This window comes from Pleurodeles waltl, chromosome 6 (assembly GCF_031143425.1).
Source record: "Pleurodeles waltl isolate 20211129_DDA chromosome 6, aPleWal1.hap1.20221129, whole genome shotgun sequence".
Taxonomy (NCBI): domain Eukaryota; kingdom Metazoa; phylum Chordata; class Amphibia; order Caudata; family Salamandridae; genus Pleurodeles; species Pleurodeles waltl.
The window spans coordinates 888,403,997-888,421,110 of NC_090445.1; the positions used below are offsets into that span (position 1 = coordinate 888,403,997).

The 17,114-nt window shown below is 46.0% G+C and overlaps 1 protein-coding gene across 2 annotated transcripts in view; it reads left to right on the forward strand.

The window, feature by feature from the left end:
• The window catches only part of BCCIP (BRCA2 and CDKN1A interacting protein), a 226,144-nt gene that overhangs the window by 69,562 nt on the left and 139,468 nt on the right, over positions 1-17,114 (forward strand). For both annotated transcript variants that reach the window (XM_069239708.1, XM_069239707.1), the window contains exon 5: positions 12,319-12,506. In XM_069239708.1, the coding sequence (XP_069095809.1) occupies positions 12,319-12,506 (188 nt within the window). The remainder of the gene's footprint in view (positions 1-12,318; positions 12,507-17,114) is intronic.

Here is a 17,114-nt window from a genome sequence, read left to right on the forward strand (position 1 = left end):
CTTTTCCGGTGGTTAGCCCTCCTCTAGCGCAGCGACCAAGTACAGAAAACATGCGAGGTTCGCTGGGTTTGTGGACTTTTTTTTCTCTATTGATATGTATTATTACGTGTTAACTGTAGCAGCGTGATCGCGCTGTTTTTTTCTTTTAATGGAAGAAAAATCCGGTTGGGAGTTTACAACTCCGAACAGCTGTAGCTCCTACAAATGCGAGACCCTAGTGCATTGTAAATGCTTGTTTAAAAATGCTATTAATATTTTATCCCCCCGCCACCCTCCTGCTCCCCTTCCCTGTGCACGCCACCCCGCCCCTTATGACAGCTGCTACTATATATGTGTGTGTGTGTGTGTGTGTGTGTATATATATATATATATATATATAATGTTCTAGTTAGGTGAAAGTGTCAGTTAAAACATAACATTTTAAACTAAAAAGAAACACTGTAATTTACCAGCTACAGTTAACTGAAATAGTTATAATTCGCACTCTTGCCATGCACTGCTTATGACCTCACACATTACGTCACTCATGCATGTACTGTGACATAATTGATAAAATCACACACGATATCTGAAATGACATCATTGATGACAACACCATGCATGGTGGGGTACGAGTTGCAATAGGACGAGTGTATTTTGTTTTTTCTAATAACTGTAGTGCTGTTTGATGCATCTACACAAACTGCAGAAAAAAAGGTCATACACTTTGGCCCCTTCCTGAAAGGTTTCTGGGTGATCCATTAAGTGTGGCCCAAGAAAAAGAGAGGTTGCGGGGTGGGGGGTGGGGGGGGGTTTGGGGTGGTCCCAAAATGTTAAGTATCCATGTTAATGCCTATAGGAAATGTCTGTTGCAAGTACAGAAAAAACGGCTGTAAGGAAATGCCTCCTTGGCATGGTTGCCCCCTGACTTTTTGCCTTTGCTGATGCTATGTTTACAATTGAAAGTGTGCTGAGGCCTGCTAACCAGGCCCCAGCACCAGTGTTCTTTCCCTAACCTGTACTTTTGTATCCACAATTGGCAGACCCTGGCATCCAGATAAGTCCCTTGTAACTGGTACTTCTAGTACCAAGGGCCCTGATGCCAAGGAAGGTCTCTAAGGGCTGCAGCATGTCTTATGCCACCCTGGAGACCTCTCACTCAGCACAGACACACTGCTTGCCAGCTTGTGTGTGCTAGTGAGAACAAAACAAGTAAGTCGACATGGCACTCCCCTCAGGGTGCCATGCCAGCCTCTCACTGCCTATGCAGTATAGGTAAGACACCCCTCTAGCAGGCCTTACAGCCCTAAGGCAGGGTGCACTATACCATAGGTGAGGGTACCAGTGCATGAGCATGGTACCCCTACAGTGTCTAAACAAAACCTTAGACATTGTAAGTGCAGGGTAGCCATAAGAGTATATGGTCTGGGAGTCTGTCAAACACGAACTCCACAGCACCATAATGGCTACACTGAAAACTGGGAAGTTTGGTATCAAACTTCTCAGCACAATAAATGCACACTGATGCCAGTGTACATTTTATTGTAAAATACACCCCAGAGGGCACCTTAGAGGTGCCCCCTGAAACTTAACCGACTATCTGTGTAGGCTGACTAGTTTTAGCAGCCTGCCACAAACCGAGACATGTTGCTGGCCCCATGGGGAGAGTGCCTTTGTCACTCTGAGGCCAGTAACAAAGCCTGCACTGGGTGGAGATGCTAACACCTCCCCCAGGCAGGAATTGTCACACCTGGCGGTGAGCCTCAAAGGCTCACCTCCTTTGTGCCAACCCAGCAGGACACTCCAGCTAGTGGAGTTGCCCGCCCCCTCCGGCCAGGCCCCACTTTTGGCGGCAAGGCCGGAGAAGATAATGAGAAAAACAAGGAGGAGTCACTGACCAGTCAGGACAGCCCCTAAGGTGTCCTGAGCTGAGGTGACTCTAACTTTTAGAAATCCTCCATCTTGCAGATGGAGGATTCCCCCAATAGGGTTAGGATTGTGACACCCTCCCCTTGGGAGGAGGCACAAAGAGGGTGTACCCACCCTCCGGGCTAGTAGCTATTGGCTACTAACCCCCCAGACCTAAACACGCCCTTAAATTTAGTATTTAAGGGCTACCCTGAACCCTAGAAAATTAGATTCCTGCAACTACAAGAAGAAGGACTGCCCAGCTGAAAACCCCTGCAGCGGAAGACCAGAAGACAACAACTGCCTTGGCTCCAGAAACTCACCGGCCTGTCTCCTGCCTTCCAAAGATCCTGCTCCAGCGACGCCTTCCAAAGGGACCAGCGACCTCGACATCCGCTGAGGACTGCCCCTGCTTCGAAAAGACAAGAAACTCCCGAGGACAGCGGACCTGCTCCAAGAAAGGCTGCAACTTTGTTTCCAGCAGCCTTGAAAGAACCCTGCAAGCTCCCCGCAAGAAGCGTGAGACTTGCAACACTGCACCCGGCGACACCGACTCGGCTGGTGGCAATCCAAAACCTCAGGGAGGACCCCAGGACTACTCTCCGACTGTGAGTACCAAAACCTGTCCCCCCTGAGCCCCCACAGCGCCGCCTGCAGAGGGAATCCCGAGGCTTCCCCCGACCGCGACTCCTTGAACCTAAAGTCCCGACGCCTGGGAGAGACCCTGCATCCGCAGCCCCCAGGACCCGAAGGACCGGACTTTCACCGGAGAAGTGACCCCCAGGAGTCCCTCTCCCTTACCCAAGTGGAGGTTTCCCCGAGGAATCCCCCCCCTTGCCTGCCTGCAGCGCTGAAGAGATCCCGAGATCTCTCATAGACTAACATTGCGAACCCGACGCTTGTTTCTACACTGCACCCGGCCGCCCCCGCGCCGCTGAGGGTGAAATTTCTGTGTGGGCTTGTGTCCCCCCCGGTGCCCTACAAAACCCCCCTGGTCTGCCCTCCGAAGACGCGGGTACTTACCTGCAAGCAGACCGGAACCGGGGCACCCCCTTCTCTCCATTCTAGCCTATGTGTTTTGGGCACCACTTTGAACTCTGCACCTGACCGGCCCTGAGCTGCTGGGGTGGTGACTTTGGGGTTGCTCTGAACCCCCAACGGTGGGCTACCTTGGACCAAGAACTAAGCCCTGTAAGTGTCTTACTTACCTGGTTAACCTAACAAATACTTACCTCCCCTAGGAACTGTGAAAATTGCACTAAGTGTCCACTTTTAAAACAGCTATTTGTGAATAACTTGAAAAGTATACATGCAATTTTGATGATTTGAAGTTCCTAAAGTACTTACCTGCAATACCTTGCGAATGAGATATTACATGTAGAATTTGGACCTGTGGTTCTTAAAATAAACTAAGAAAAGATATTTTTCTATATAAAAACCTATTGGCTGGATTTGTCTCTGAGTGTGTGTACCTCATTTATTGTCTATGTGTATGTACAACAAATGCTTAACACTACTCCTTGGATAAGCCTACTGCTCGACCACACTACCACAAAATAGAGCATTAGTATTATCTATTTTTACCACTATTTTACCTCTAAGGGGAACCCTTGGACTCTGTGCATGCTATTCCTTACTTTGAAATAGCACATACAGAGCCAACTTCCTACATTGGTGGATCAGCGGTGGGGTACAAGACTTTGCATTTGCTGGACTACTCAGCCAATACCTGATCACACGACAAATTCCAAAATTGTCATTAGAAATTGATTTTTGCAATTTGAAAAGTTTTCTAAATTCTTAAAAGACCTGCTAGGGCCTTGTGTTAGATCCTGTTTAGCATTTCTTTTAGAGTTTAAAAGTTTGTAAAAGTTTGAATTAGATTCTAGAACCAGTTGTAGATTCTTAAAAAGTATTCCAACTTTTAGAAGCAAAATGTCTAGCACAGATGTGACTGTGGTGGAACTCGACACCACACCTTACCTCCATCTTAAGATGAGGGAGCTAAGGTCACTCTGTAAAATAAAGAAAATAACAATGGGCCCCAAACCTACCAAAATACAGCTCCAGGAGCTTTTGGCAGAGTTTGAAAAGGCCAACCCCTCTGAGGGTGGCAACTCAGAGGAAGAGGATAGTGACTTGGAGGACAATTCCCCCCTACCAGTCCTATCTAGGGAGAACAGGGTCCCTCAAACCCTGACTCCAAAAATAATAGTCAGAGATGCTGGTTCCCTCACAGGAGAGACCAACACCTCTGAAATCACTGAGGATAACCCCAGTGAAGAGGACATCCAGTTAGCCAGGATGGCCAAAAGATTGGCTTTGGAAAGACAGATCCTAGCCATAGAGAGGGAAAGACAAGAGATGGGCCTAGGACCCATCAATGGTGGCAGCAACATAAATAGGGTCAGAGATTCTCCTGACATGTTGAAAATCCCTAAAGGGATTGTAACTAAATATGAAGATGGTGATGACATCACCAAATGGTTCACAGCTTTTGAGAGGGCTTGTGTAACCAGAAAAGTGAACAGATTTCACTGGGGTGCTCTCCTTTGGGAAATGTTCACAGGAAAGTGTAGGGATAGACTCCTCACACTCTCTGGACAAGATGCAGAATCTTATGACCTCATGAAGGGTACCCTGATTGAGGGCTTTGGATTCTCCACTGAGGAGTACAGGATTGGGTTCAGGGGGGCTCAAAAATCCTCGAGCCAGACCTGGGTTGACTTTGTTGACTACTCAGTGAAAACACTAGATGGTTGGATTCAAGGCAGTGGTGTAAGTAATTATGATGGGCTGTACAATTTATTTGTGAAAGAACACCTGTTAAGTAATTGTTTCAATGATAAACTGCATCAGCATCTGGTAGACCTAGGACCAATTTCTCCCCAAGAATTGGGAAAGAAGGCGGACCATTGGGTCAAGACAAGGGTGTCCAAGACTTCAACAGGGGGTGACCAAAAGAAAGGGGTCACAAAGACTCCCCAGGGGAAGGGTGATGAGACAACCAAAACTAAAAATAGTAAAGAGTCTTCTACAGGCCCCCAAAAACCTGCACAGGAGGGTGGGCCCAGAGCCTCTTCACAAAACAATGGGTACAAGGGTAAAAACTTTGATCCCAAAAAGGCCTGGTGTCATAGCTGTAAACAGCATGGACACCAAACTGGAGACAAGGCCTGTCCCAAGAAAGGTTCCACTCCAAACTCCCATCCAGGTAACACTGGTATGGCTAGTCTCCAAGTGGGATCAACAGTGTGCCCAGAGCAAATCAGGGTCCACACTGAAGCTACTCTAGTTTCTGAGGGTGGGGTGGATTTAGCCACACTAGCTGTCTGGCCGCCTAACATGCAAAAATACAGACAGCAACTCTTAATTAATGGGACTAGAATAGAGGGCCTGAGGGATACAGGTGCCAGTGTCACCATGGTGACAGAGAAACTGGTTTCCCCTGGCCAATACCTGACTGGAAAAACTTACACAGTCACCAACGCTGACAATCAGAAAAAAGTACATCCCATGGCAATGGTTACTTTAGAATGGGGAGGGGTCAATGGCCTGAAACAGGTGGTGGTCTCCTCAAATATCCCAGTGGACTGTCTGCTTGGAAATGACCTGGAGTCCTCAGCATGGGCTGAGGTAGAACTAAAAACCCATGCAGCAATGCTGGGTATCCCTGAACTGGTATGTGTGAAAACAAGAGCACAGTGCAAGGCACAGGGTGAAAAAGTAGAGCTGGAGTCTGGAAAAATGGCCCAGCCTACCAAGAGAACAGGAAAGTCAGTTGGGAAACCAACTGCAACACAGCAAAAGAAAGGGAACCTCTCTTCTCAGGAAGAAGTTCTGCCCTCTGAGGGAACTGAGCCTTTGGAGCTTGAACCTTATCAGGTTGAGCTCTTAGGCCCAGGGGGACCCTCAAGGGAAGAGCTGTGTAAGGGACAAGAAACCTGTCCCTCTCTTGAAGGCCTTAGGCAGCAAGCTGCTGAAGAGTCCAAGGGCAAGAAAACTGGAACCCATAGGGTCTATTGGGAAGATGGACTCCTGTACACTGAGGCCAGAGACCCCAAACCTGGTGCCACTAGGAGAGTGGTAGTGCCTCAGCTGTTCAGAGAGTTCATCCTAACATTGGCCCATGACATTCCCCTTGCTGGACATTTGGGACAAACCAAGACGTGGGAGAGGTTAGTCAACCACTTCTACTGGCCCAATATGTCCAACATGGTTAAGGAGTTTTGCCTCTCCTGCCCCACCTGTCAAGCCAGTGGTAAGACAGGTGGACATCCAAAGGCCCCCCTCATTCCACTTCCAGTGGTGGGGGTTCCCTTTGAAAGAGTGGGTGTGGACATAGTTGGTCCACTAGAACCTCCCACAGCCTCAGGAAATATGTATATCCTGGTAGTAGTGGATCATGCTACCAGGTATCCTGAAGCTATTCCCCTTAGGTCGACTACTGCCCCTGCAGTAGCCAAGGCCCTCATTGGTATCTTTACCAGAGTGGGTTTCCCTAAGGAGGTGGTGTCTGACAGAGGTACCAACTTCATGTCAGCATACCTAAAGCACATGTGGAATGAGTGTGGAGTGACTTATAAATTCACTACCCCATACCATCCACAAACTAATGGCTTGGTTGAGAGATTCAACAAGACATTAAAAGGCATGATCATGGGGCTCCCAGAAAAACTCAAAAGGAGATGGGATGTCCTCTTGCCATGTCTGCTTTTCGCTTACAGAGAGGTGCCACAGAAGGGAGTAGGATTCTCACCCTTTGAACTTCTGTTTGGTCATCCTGTAAGGGGACCACTTGCCCTTGTTAAAGAAGGCTGGGAGAGACCTCTCCATGAGCCTAAACAGGACATAGTGGACTATGTACTTGGCCTTCACTCTAGAATGGCAGAGTACATGGAAAAGGCAACCAAAAACCTTGAGGCCAGCCAACAGCTCCAGAAGTTTTGGTATGACCAAAAGGCTGCACTGGTTGAGTTCCAACCAGGGCAGAAAGTCTGGGTTCTGGAGCCTGTGGCTCCCAGGGCACTCCAGGACAAATGGAGTGGCCCTTACCCAGTACTAGAAAGGAAGAGTCAGGTCACCTACCTGGTGGACCTGGGCACAAGCAGGAGCCCCAAGAGGGTGATCCATGTGAACCGCCTTAAGCTCTTCCATGACAGGGCTGATGTGAATCTGTTGATGGTAACAGATGAGGATCAGGAGGCAGAGAGTGAACCTCTCCCTGATCTTCTGTCATCAGACCCAAAAGATGGCACAGTAGATGGAGTGATCTACTCAGACACCCTCTCTGGCCAACAGCAAGCTGATTGTAGGAGAGTCCTACAACAGTTTCCTGAACTCTTCTCCTTAACCCCTGGTCAGACACACCTGTGTACCCATGATGTGGACACAGGAGACAGCATGCCTGTCAAGAACAAAATCTTTAGACAGTCTGACCATGTTAAGGAGAGCATCAAGGTGGAAGTCCACAAGATGCTAGAATTGGGAGTGATTGAGCGCTCTGACAGCCCCTGGGCTAGCCCAGTGGTCTTGGTCCCCAAACCTCACACCAAAGATGGAAAGAAAGAGATGAGGTTTTGTGTGGACTACAGAGGGCTCAATTCTGTCACCAAGACAGATGCTCATCCAATTCCAAGAGCTGATGAGCTCATAGACAAATTAGGTGCTGCCAAATTCCTAAGTACCTTTGACTTGACAGCAGGGTACTGGCAAATAAAAATGGCACCTGGAGCAAAAGAGAAAACAGCATTCTCCACACCTGATGGGCATTATCAGTTTACTGTTATGCCCTTTGGTTTAAAGAATGCCCCTGCCACCTTCCAAAGGTTGGTGAATCAAGTCCTTGCTGGCTTGGAGTCCTTTAGCACAGCTTATCTTGATGATATTGCTGTCTTTAGCTCCACCTGGCAGGATCACCTGGTCCACCTGAGGAAGGTTTTGAAGGCTCTGCAATCTGCAGGCCTCTCTATCAAGGCATCCAAATGCCAGATAGGGCAGGGAACTGTGGTTTACTTGGGCCACCTTGTAGGTGGAGGCCAAGTTCAGCCACTCCAACCCAAGATCCAGACTATTCTGGACTGGGTAGCTCCAAAAACCCAGACTCAAGTCAGGGCATTCCTTGGCTTGACTGGGTATTACAGGAGGTTTGTGAAGGGATATGGATCCATTGTGACAGCCCTCACTGAACTCACCTCCAAGAAAATGCCCAAGAAAGTAAACTGGACTGTGGAATGCCAACAGGCCTTTGACACCCTGAAACAGGCAATGTGCTCAGCACCAGTTCTCAAAGCTCCAGATTATTCTAGGCAGTTCATTGTGCAGACTGATGCCTCTGAACATGGGATAGGGGCAGTTTTGTCCCAAACAAATGATGATGGCCTTGACCAGCCTGTTGCTTTCATTAGCAGGAGGTTACTCCCCAGGGAGCAGCGTTGGAGTGCCATTGAGAGGGAGGCCTTTGCTGTGGTTTGGTCCCTGAAGAAGCTGAGACCATACCTCTTTGGGACTCACTTCCTAGTTCAAACTGACCACAGACCTCTCAAATGGCTGATGCAAATGAAAGGTGAAAATCCTAAACTGTTGAGGTGGTCCATCTCCCTACAGGGAATGGACTTTATAGTGGAACACAGACCTGGGACTGCCCATGCCAATGCAGATGGCCTTTCCAGGTTCTTCCACTTAGAAAATGAAGACTCTCTTGGGAAAGGTTAGTCTCATCCTCTTTCGTTTGGGGGGGGGGTTGTGTAAGGAAATGCCTCCTTGGCATGGTTGCCCCCTGACTTTTTGCCTTTGCTGATGCTATGTTTACAATTGAAAGTGTGCTGAGGCCTGCTAACCAGGCCCCAGCACCAGTGTTCTTTCCCTAACCTGTACTTTTGTATCCACAATTGGCAGACCCTGGCATCCAGATAAGTCCCTTGTAACTGGTACTTCTAGTACCAAGGGCCCTGATGCCAAGGAAGGTCTCTAAGGGCTGCAGCATGTCTTATGCCACCCTGGAGACCTCTCACTCAGCACAGACACACTGCTTGCCAGCTTGTGTGTGCTAGTGAGAACAAAACAAGTAAGTCGACATGGCACTCCCCTCAGGGTGCCATGCCAGCCTCTCACTGCCTATGCAGTATAGGTAAGACACCCCTCTAGCAGGCCTTACAGCCCTAAGGCAGGGTGCACTATACCATAGGTGAGGGTACCAGTGCATGAGCATGGTACCCCTACAGTGTCTAAACAAAACCTTAGACATTGTAAGTGCAGGGTAGCCATAAGAGTATATGGTCTGGGAGTCTGTCAAACACGAACTCCACAGCACCATAATGGCTACACTGAAAACTGGGAAGTTTGGTATCAAACTTCTCAGCACAATAAATGCACACTGATGCCAGTGTACATTTTATTGTAAAATACACCCCAGAGGGCACCTTAGAGGTGCCCCCTGAAACTTAACCGACTATCTGTGTAGGCTGACTAGTTTTAGCAGCCTGCCACAAACCGAGACATGTTGCTGGCCCCATGGGGAGAGTGCCTTTGTCACTCTGAGGCCAGTAACAAAGCCTGCACTGGGTGGAGATGCTAACACCTCCCCCAGGCAGGAATTGTCACACCTGGCGGTGAGCCTCAAAGGCTCACCTCCTTTGTGCCAACCCAGCAGGACACTCCAGCTAGTGGAGTTGCCCGCCCCCTCCGGCCAGGCCCCACTTTTGGCGGCAAGGCCGGAGAAGATAATGAGAAAAACAAGGAGGAGTCACTGACCAGTCAGGACAGCCCCTAAGGTGTCCTGAGCTGAGGTGACTCTAACTTTTAGAAATCCTCCATCTTGCAGATGGAGGATTCCCCCAATAGGGTTAGGATTGTGACACCCTCCCCTTGGGAGGAGGCACAAAGAGGGTGTACCCACCCTCCGGGCTAGTAGCCATTGGCTACTAACCCCCAGACCTAAACACGCCCTTAAATTTAGTATTTAAGGGCTACCCTGAACCCTAGAAAATTAGATTCCTGCAACTACAAGAAGAAGGACTGCCCAGCTGAAAACCCCTGCAGCGGAAGACCAGAAGACGACAACTGCCTTGGCTCCAGAAACTCACCGGCCTGTCTCCTGCCTTCCAAAGATCCTGCTCCAGCGACGCCTTCCAAAGGGACCAGCGACCTCGACATCCGCTGAGGACTGCCCCTGCTTCGAAAAGACAAGAAACTCCCGAGGACAGCGGACCTGCTCCAAGAAAGGCTGCAACTTTGTTTCCAGCAGCCTTGAAAGAACCCTGCAAGCTCCCCGCAAGAAGCGTGAGACTTGCAACACTGCACCCGGCGACACCGACTCGGCTGGTGGCAATCCAACACCTCAGGAGGGACCCCAGGACTACTCTGATACTGTGAGTACCAAAACCTGTCCCCCCTGAGCCCCCACAGCGCCGCCTGCAGAGGGAATCCCGAGGCTTCCCCCGACCGCGACTCCTTGAACCTAAAGTCCCGACGCCTGGGAGAGACCCTGCATCCGCAGCCCCCAGGACCCGAAGGACCGGACTTTCACCGGAGAAGTGACCCCCAGGAGTCCCTCTCCCTTACCCAAGTGGAGGTTTCCCCGAGGAATCCCCCCCTTGCCTGCCTGCAGCGCTGAAGAGATCCCGAGATCTCTCATAGACTAACATTGCGAACCCGACGCTTGTTTCTACACTGCACCCGGCCGCCCCCGCGCCGCTGAGGGTGAAATTTCTGTGTGGGCTTGTGTCCCCCCCGGTGCCCTACAAAACCCCCCTGGTCTGCCCTCCGAAGACGCGGGTACTTACCTGCAAGCAGACCGGAACCGGGGCACCCCCTTCTCTCCATTCTAGCCTATGTGTTTTGGGCACCACTTTGAACTCTGCACCTGACCGGCCCTGAGCTGCTGGGGTGGTGACTTTGGGGTTGCTCTGAACCCCCAACGGTGGGCTACCTTGGACCAAGAACTAAGCCCTGTAAGTGTCTTACTTACCTGGTTAACCTAACAAATACTTACCTCCCCTAGGAACTGTGAAAATTGCACTAAGTGTCCACTTTTAAAACAGCTATTTGTGAATAACTTGAAAAGTATACATGCAATTTTGATGATTTGAAGTTCCTAAAGTACTTACCTGCAATACCTTGCGAATGAGATATTACATGTAGAATTTGGACCTGTGGTTCTTAAAATAAACTAAGAAAAGATATTTTTCTATAACAAAACCTATTGGCTGGATTTGTCTCTGAGTGTGTGTACCTCATTTATTGTCTATGTGTATGTACAACAAATGCTTAACACTACTCCTTGGATAAGCCTACTGCTCGACCACACTACCACAAAATAGAGCATTAGTATTATCTATTTTTACCACTATTTTACCTCTAAGGGGAACCCTTGGACTCTGTGCATGCTATTCCTTACTTTGAAATAGCACATACAGAGCCAACTTCCTACAACGGCTGAACGGAGTAATGTCAAATCGGGCAAAGTTGGAATTTTACTCAAACCGTGCTTTTTGTGATTGATGTAAATCTGTACAGCAGTTTACAAGAAATGTACATTTAAAGAGGTCATGGGGGTGGTCATGACGGGTTAAAAAAATAGATATGTCTAAACAGATGGTCCCATGTGTCCTGCAGTTCCGACAATGTAAAAAAAAAAAAAAAAAGCGATCTGATTGGTTAGATAACATGTAGAGAAAAATATTGCAAATGCCATTTCAGGAGTCAGGGACTTGGTACATGTCCTAAATATGTTTAAAAAGCAGTATATGGGGCAGGGTTGGACATCATGTACCCCTACCACTTGGGCCTCCCAGAGGCCAAAGGAAAAAAAAGTGTGCTGCAGGTACTGCGGTATTATCATTAGACCCAGCACAGCACTACCATGAGGTACTGTGGGAACGGACACAAAGCTTTGCACCCATGTTACTGTTTATGGTGCAGGCTTGTGCGAGGGAGGTGTGCACTGTACAGCGGTACCATGTGGGTGAAGCTTGAGCACCAGTACTGAGGTACTAGTGAAAAAACTTTAAAGAAAATAATAAATGAAATGTGGTTTGGGGTTCCACAAGGGGTTGACTACCTGTGTGGGGGGGTTGTGTTCAGGGTTTGTCCAGTAGTAAGGCCCTGCAACCAACCCCCCAACGTGCAGTACACTGTGCACTTTTGTTTTTTTTAATTATTTCTGCCTTATTTAAACACCTAACTATACTGCTACTTTAACCTTTGTTTTGTTCAGTAACTTTCTAGTTTTTTTTTTGTTGTTTTTTGTTGTTGTTGTTTTTTTTAAAGTAATTTAAGATCTTATTACCATACCCATAACTTAAAAAAATAAATATACCGCACATGATAACTTTGCACATGAAGGGGGATATAAATGATCAAACCTGTCAGGGTTTGTCTGTGCACTTAGACTTTGTGTGGACTAACGAAAGCTATGTCTTTGATTTCCAGGATACCCCATGTGCTGAACAAATTAAAGAATTGATTCTAAGCCAGTGTGAGAAGAACTGTGCACAAAGTATGGTCGAACAGCTGGATAAGCTTCTAAATGACACCAGTAAACCCGTGGGCCTCCTCCTAAGTGAAAGATTCATTAATGTACCAGCACAGATCGCTCTGCCCATGCACCAGCAACTTCAGTAAGACTCTTTCTGAAACTGCTTTCGAACAGTCATTTTTTTTCCAAATGGCTTCAGAGATGTTATTTAAATGTAAATGTGCTGGAGCCGAGGGGAAGAGAGATGCTATGAATTCAAGCAAGTGACAATAAGTTTGATTATGACAAGCTGAGAAAACTAAAATCCTTTTACAAGAAACGTGATATGTACTTGTAATTGCTTTCCTTATGGTACAGTTACAACACGCAGGTCAACATTGCCAGTTCCTTTATGGCAAAGCTCATAATAATCATAATTTTCGTAGAAGAGCCGTTTAGCGCAACTGTTAAGCATGGAACCGCACTAGCCCTAAGTGATTTATTGCAGAAAAAAAAACTATTTTGTGTTCAGAATTACTAAATAGTCCTAAGCAGAAGGAAAATACACGGGACCACAAATCTCTGAAACAAGTGCTGGTTTTGTTATCAAGCAGAAAAAAGTTTATTTGGCGCATATGCTCATTAAATATGTTGACACCAAATTCAAATGCTTGACGCCCAACCTAATTCAAGCCTTGTTGTATCAGTAATTTCCTTGTAATGAACTTTTCACAGTATTTGGACAGGTAAAGCTTTCAGTCCTAGAAAAACACGTTCTGAAATCTATTATTTTGTGCACACGTTTCTGTAAGAATTATTAATTGCTTCCACTCTGCTTCGTGAAGCTTTCTTCTCCTCAATAAATCATTCAAACTGCTGCGAAACACACATTCAAATGTGTTTTGTGGTGCTAAGAAAGTATGTGTTTTTTTTTTTCTTTTCAAATGGTGATACATGCCAAATCTCCCAACTTTCCCTCTGTACCCACTTCTTTTGAACACAAAGTCGGACAGAGTTCATGTCTTGGAGCTCTTGGAGTATCCTCTTCTCCTCTTTCTGCTTTTTACCTTTCCAGCATGTCAGGCAACTTTCTCCTTCTGTTTTGTTTCTTGTTTTCAGTTTTTTCATTGTAATCCCTATGTCCTTCCCACTTTGCTTGATAGAATGTCCTCTTCTGTTCAGACGCGCTGTAAAGGCTGGCAGTGCATTCTTTGGGGGGGAAAAAAACAGCCACTGAAAGTTGTCACATATTGGCCCACCAGCCCTGCCATTGACAATACTAACTCAACTACTTCCCATCATTCTCCTTCAAGTGTGACAATTCAGACTATCCTGGGCCCCCAAAGCAATAAGAATGGCTTGAGCTGCATGTATCAGTAACTGTTAATATATATTGAATTAACAAACAACTGTTGTGCTGATCTCGAATTTAGACCGTGCCACCGTGTGACACACAATCATAAGTGCCGGGCCGAGCACCGGAAACCACTGGCTCAAATTAAGCAGTGCAGGCCTGGCCTTTAAGACTGCTAATTTGTTCTGCACACAACCATTACTTGAGCTCTTCCTTTTCTGTATGCAGATGGTCTCCTGTTCTCAAAGGAAATTGGGGAATTAATGAAACTGACCAAAAACATATTTTCTTTTCAGGAACTTATCAGCCAATATGCCCCATGAAGACTGTACCTACAGCAACCTTGCAATTTCATGAGCCAGGCTTTCAACTAATGGCTGTAGCAATGCTTAATTTGTGCCAGTGGTTTCGGGTGATGGGTTCCAGCAATCGTTTTTGGGTATTGGGAGTTATTTTTCATCATCAGACTTTGAGCAACACAGAGAAAGGTCAATAAGGTAGAAAGGAGGAGGAAGGAAAAGATATATAAACAACATCAGACTGAGCAGGGATAAAAAGAACTTGCAGGAGTGAGATGGACAGGAAGCTTAATGTGGTGGTAGAAAATGGCACAAAGGGAATTAGGTGCAAAGAAAGGCTAAAAACGATCTCCTTTTTCTATACCAATTAATAGTGAGTCGCAAATCAAGATACGTGTTTTCTCATCAGCAATATTTTATAAATCTGTTTTTAAGGTGAACCAAAAAATTCAGAAAACATGAGTCTGACAATGGTTCACTTTGTATATTATTCATTGTCCTCTTTAGAAAGTGGCATTGGAAAAGTAGTGTTAGTCGTCTTCCTTTGCTGTCTGCCATGTGCACAGGTTTTATTGCAGTCTTTCGCCCGTGGATTCAGTCAGTCATCTACACTGTCAAGACTAAGAGCTAACCCAGGTCTGAGCAATTTAAGCACATGTATCTTGTGCCCCTATTTTTTTCAACTGAAAAGAATATTTCGGATATACAAACCCTTTGTTCTCCAACCATAACGTGGAATCAAGATTGGGGAGCCTTGGTATTCAACCAGCCATGTATTCCATAATCTTTAGGTGCTTGCACTTTAAAAAAAAGAAAATACATTTTCATGTTTTTGTGTGCATATTAAGCACTAGCAATTAAATGGTAATCCACAGGCCTTGCATTGCCACTGCTTTAAAATATTCTGCATGCTTATGATGTATTTTGGCTCTTTTGACCACTTTCTTGTTCGAAGAATCCTTAGCAATTTGCAAGTAAAGTGTCTGTGAGAAACATTATTTCTGGCCTTTGGAGATCAAAGGGTAAACGTGAATGAGAGCATTTTAATAGTTTTAACCTACACTCTGCAGCACCTACTGTGTTTGTTTTATAAAGCTTGCATACAGCGTGATGTAGGAAAAAACAGAAGCCACCAGGTATCAAGTGGCTGTTTTGTTGGGCAAAAGCAGAAAGACTCAGCACAAGGGTTTATTTTTAGTTGTAAAAGAACAAGGGGACTTCTTTCATGGAAACTGGCTGAAGATTCAATAAAAGTAATTTTTAAGAAAGGATTCCTTAAACAGATGTTGACCGACCTTCTCTTCACTTGTTGAGGGGGAGAGACCAAGTGTCTTAACCCTCGGATATCGAGGTGCTTGACCATAGCAGGACCTAATGAGAAATAGTGTAGAATGGAATTAGCCTCGTTGTTGTTGGAGTAGAGGTTGTTGATTGAATATGTAGCAAGGAGTAGTTCTGTCATGGACTTTCAAGTTTTCTAGATTTTAAGGCTTTGGGCACCAAAATGTCAACCTCATACATTCATAAATTCTCGAGTCTTCTGATAAGTTCATCCTCAATGTACACAAAAGAAATACATGGTGAAAATTCTGCTCCCTTTCAAGCAGTTTATTTATCTTATGCGACCCCTTGTCCGGCTGTCATCCACACCAACTGCTCCTCCGGTTTTCCTCTGTCCCCTCCATTCCAGAATCCCTCTTGTTGCTGGGAGAAAGCCAGGTTCCACAAAGCCTTAAAGCAATACATAATAATACTTACAATACAACACATCCCACATCCTAAAATAATAAAAAAAACCCTAGTAATATTCATAGCAATACAATAACATACCATGAAACTCATGCTACATTTTTTTTTTTTTTTGTTTGTTTTTTTTAATGCATACTTATACTAACATGACTCTAATAGCATACATAGTCCCTCAGTGACCTTGATCTTTCCTTAACCCTCTCGCTGGGTCTTCTTGCCATATCTTTATCACATTCAATTTGTATATTACTCATTCCCTTCCTCCTCATCCATTCACTCCTTTCCACATCAATACACCTCACTGTCCTCCTCACATTCCACAAGTTAACACAATTTCCCTTCACATCTATCACACATCTAGGTTATGACAATTTAGATTCACCATTCCTTGCCAAATTTCCCGTACTTACTCTCACCCACACACCCCTTTTAATAAACCTCTTGTTTTCTCTTGACTCTGCTGTTGTGTCTTGACTCACACTGTTGCTGATACTTCTTCACCCTTTGACCAATCTCTTTAGGATTGACCATTCATTTTTTTATTTTTTACCATCCTTGCTGGTACTGCCACTGTACATGGTACTCTCCCCTTTAGTAACAAAAATTGTGTTTCACCAGTCACACTATGTGGTGGTGTTCTGTAACTCTATAGCATGTCCCTGGCCTGAGTCTTCCACGAAGAGTTGTTGAATATAGCTAACTGAATGTTTTCCCCCAACACACGATTAAATCGTTCAACCATACCATTACCCCTTGGATGATACACAGGTGTTCTGCAATGTTTAATCCCCCATTTCTTGAGAAAATTTTCAAATTCACCAGAAGTAAATTGTGGCCCATTGTCACTGACTATCTCTCCAGGACACCCCTCCCTTCTGAATATTTCCTCGCAAAACGTTATCACATTACACGTTCTCACCTCTTTCATGAATGCCACTTCCGGCCATTTTGAATAATAGTCCATCATGACTTTAGCAAACCTGTCTGACCATCCCAAGCACCCAAATGGACTACATATGTTAATGGCTACCTGCTCCCATGCTTTCTCTGGTAACTCCATCGATTTGATAGTTGATTCCAGCAACACATGTGACTTGTCACTACATGTGCATGCAATACATTCTCTCACATACCTTTCAAACTGTTTATCCACTCCTGGCCACCAAAAATCCGCCCAAACCTTCCTTTTCATGGCAGACATGCCGCCATGTCAAGCATGCATCAATCCCAACACTCTTTCTCTTAAGCTTTCCGGAACAACCAATTTGTCCCCTCTTCTCAATACACCGTCCATAACTGACAATTCCTCCCCATGCATTCATGAATTCATCCGTATCAACACCCACATGTTTCCTTTCCACCACCGGTA